We start from the raw sequence: 3,722 nt of genomic DNA, 5'->3' as shown, positions 1-3,722 counted from the left end.
TGAACGCATCAAAAGCAAAAGAGTAGAAATAAATACATCTGTCATAGCCACCAACTCCCCAACCGTCATCATCATCATCATCATCATCATCATCATCATCATCATCGTCGTCGTCGTCATCGTTTTCGTCATCGTTGTCATCATCATCACCATCATCGTCATCGTCATCACCGTTGTCGTCGTCGACGTCGTCATCGTCGTCGTCATCACCATCATCGTCATCGTTGTCATCATTATCATAATTGTTGTCGTCTACATCATCATCATCATCATCAACTGTTGCTGCCCTCTCGTACCACCACTCCTCCTCCTCTTCTACCCCTCCTCCTCCTCCTCCTCCTACTACTACTACTACAGCTGCTGCTGCTGCTGCTGCTGTTGCTGCTGCTACTGTTGCTCTTCCTTCCTTCCTTCCTTCCTTCCTTCCTTCCCTACGTTGTCTCTTATCTCAGCCGGTCTTTATCTCTGGCCACAAGCAACTCTGATACTGTTTTCGGTCCAAAAGACCTCTACAGTCTTCTTTCGTACTTTCCCGATCACAAACTTACACGAGTGAATTTGTAGACTCTACATTTCTCTCAACCTCTCGACATGTGTATGTTGTTGTTGTTGTCGATGATGATGATGATGATGATGATGATGATGTTTTTAAAAATGTATTTGACTAGAATTATTTTAGGACGGCAATGTACATTTTAAGGGAGATTTAGTTTCTATTTCTAGCAGACTAAATTCGCTCCTTGACTTTTGCTATTATTGTTGTTGTTGTTGTTGTTGCTGTTGCTGCTCTTGGTGTTGTTTGCGAGTTACGAGTCAATAGATTCTGCCAACCCATTCTACATTTTGCAATAGAAATTAGTATTCGTTGAGAAGTAGTTCTAGCGTCGAATGTAAAACAGGCAGTATTATAGTTAATTAGTTAATCTATTAGTCTGAAATTATTCAATAAATTATAGCGTTAATAATTGAAAATATTAAAACAAAAAAGATAATAATTCTATTCACAAGTCAGGGGAGACAATACCCAAATAGTGAATAAATATAATTGATAAAAAATAGAATACAATAAGGAATATGTGGCCTGTCAGTATGGAGATGGTTCCGAACATGTTTCGGTGTTATTGTACCTCACCAATGAAGTATAGTCTCACCGTTAATGCAAATGTTAGATGAAGTGGAGAAGTATACAGAAGTTTTGTGAACGGCCAAAACTCTTATGTTTTTGAAATGGCAATAGATATCATTGTCGACGTCGTCATCATCATTAAACATCGTCGTCATCGTCATCCTCATCATCATCGAAGAGAAAACATGCGTGCGCATCATATGGCGTCGTGAGACAACTCTGCAGAGTCTCTCAATTGAAGGTCTAGCCAAGTATTGATAAGTATAGCTTGTGATTGGACAATGCGAATCGGGGACTCTTCTCAATGTTTACTGGCTCTCTGTAGTAGATTCAGTATTTATTAATAGGAGTAACGTATGAGTGGAGTCTAACACTCCACCCAAGGGTTACCCACTGTTTGCAGCAAGATTTGTTTTAATCATCGTTAGTCCTGAGGTATATGTCTGTATTTTAGGGCAAAACTACCCGGTCTTAGTTACAGAAACAACCATCAATCCGTCTACATGTCTCAGAAGATAAATGTGCTGCTGGAAACTTGACTATCTTAATAACTTAAATGTCGTCCATCAGTGTACTACGTGTGTTTCATGAAGTAATCCAGACGTGAGTCACTGAGTAGCAGAAAGTGCGACTCGATACACGCACTAACTTCCCTAGCACGTTATCACCACCATTACCTCTAGCAACAACAGCAACCACCACAAAACTACCGCTAGATCCACAGTTATTTATAAAACGAACAACAAACTATCACCACCAAGAAAACGTCCACCGCCACCACGAAAACCATCACCAACATCAACAATGACAGCAGAAAGTTAAGTACCACCACCAAAGTCATCATCACCAAAACCATTACCACCATTAAAAACCACTAACAGTAACAACAACAACGAAACTACCACACCACCGCCACCAAGACAATCATCACCAGCACCACTACCATCACCCCTACCAACACCACCAACACCGTTATCACCCCGGTACCAACACTACCATCGTAATCATGCTATAGTTATTTCTGTTATTCTTGTTTCTTCCCTTCGTTTGAGTTGTTTTAGATCCCAATCTTTGCTTATAATTGCATCCCTCCTATGAACGGCTCAGCCAGCTTCTTTCTCTTTCTTTTCTTTTTTCAGATAAGTATGCTGAACTCGGTGAAAATTGCTGCAGTTGTTAGGCGTTACAATCTACGACGATGTTTCCATGGTCACCACCACACATACAACACGCAGCCAAAAGTCCATCGCAATCACCAGACCTTCCTCATCCCTTTCGATGTCCAAGAATACGTCAGTCCTGATGACCCATTACTAAACACTTGGAATATTCACATTCTGTATCGGACCCTACAAAGGCCAAAAGATAAAAAGGGGGCGGGGAGTTATTCAAATATATTGAACCCGACATCTGAACACTTGGCTGGTATTGATTTTATCGAAACCAGAAAGATGAAAGGTTGAATTTGAGTTCGAAACATAAATACTTGTAACTAAATCAAGCATAGCTTTTTGTTCGACGCATATTTGATTGTAAAATATTTTCTTCTCAATCAGACTTAAGTAAATAAATGTTATGTTTAGAATAGTTGGAAATCGAAGAATTTTTTGGTTGGAAAAGAAAAATTATCTTTAAGGTTTCTCAAGATGGAAGGAAAATAACCAGAAGATTCTAGAGATTTAACGAAACGAAATTTGTGAATATTTAGCTGTAAAAATCCCAACATGACAAATTATGTTTATTGGAGATTAGAACGCATATCCTCGAAATCCAGGCTATTAGTGGCTCAGTGAAAATTTTTAAGACACGCCAAATATTTTCCATCTGAAATTCTTTAAATGAAAATATGCACATACTTAGTTGTGTGCAACTTGAAGAGGCACATCTAAAAAGTAATGATGCACATACGCTCACACACACACACACGCACACACACACACACACACACAAACACCTGGGTATTAAAGAGACATTCTCACACAGAACATAAGTGCCGTTGCATACACCTATATATATGCACACAATAACTCAATCACATTTGCAAAACCGGGAACTGGCTCAAACTCAAAAAGTCTTGATAACCAGTTAGATACCGGTTTGTATTCCATGAAGTAGAACCTACCTACCTACCTATCTATCTACCTACCTACCTACCTACCTACCTACCTACCTGCCTGCATACATACATACATACATACATACATACATACATGAATGCATACATACATACATACATACATACATACATACATACATACATACCTGCATACATACATGCATACATACATACATACATGATCCATACATACATACATAATACATACATACATACATACATACATAATACATACATACATACATACATACATACATACATACATACATACATACATACATACATACATACATACATACGTATGTAACTCTTAAATTAACAACTCCAAACCGAAACTATCCAACCTACAGGCTAGGAAAACCGCGCAATTCCAACACGACTCAAAAAAAAAAAAAGAAGACATCCAATATTAAGAAATAGGAGCGAGTGAATCCGTAGAGGTCACCAACATTTTTAGCCTATATCTATCCTTTCTATACT

General features: G+C 38.5%; 1 protein-coding gene across 1 annotated transcript in view; it reads left to right on the top strand.

The window, feature by feature from the left end:
• The window catches only part of LOC128251574 (uncharacterized), a 7,779-nt gene extending 4,408 nt beyond the window's left edge, over positions 1-3,371 (top strand). Inside the window, exon 2 of the mRNA XM_052978383.1 lies at positions 2,266-3,371. Within this exon, the coding sequence (XP_052834343.1) occupies positions 2,266-2,589 (324 nt within the window). The 3' untranslated portion in view covers positions 2,590-3,371. The remainder of the gene's footprint in view (positions 1-2,265) is intronic.
• Positions 3,372-3,722: the final 351 nt, after the last annotated feature.

This window comes from Octopus bimaculoides, chromosome 2 (assembly GCF_001194135.2).
Source record: "Octopus bimaculoides isolate UCB-OBI-ISO-001 chromosome 2, ASM119413v2, whole genome shotgun sequence".
Lineage (NCBI taxonomy): Eukaryota > Metazoa > Mollusca > Cephalopoda > Octopoda > Octopodidae > Octopus > Octopus bimaculoides.
This window is presented reverse-complemented; position numbering and strand designations above follow the sequence as displayed.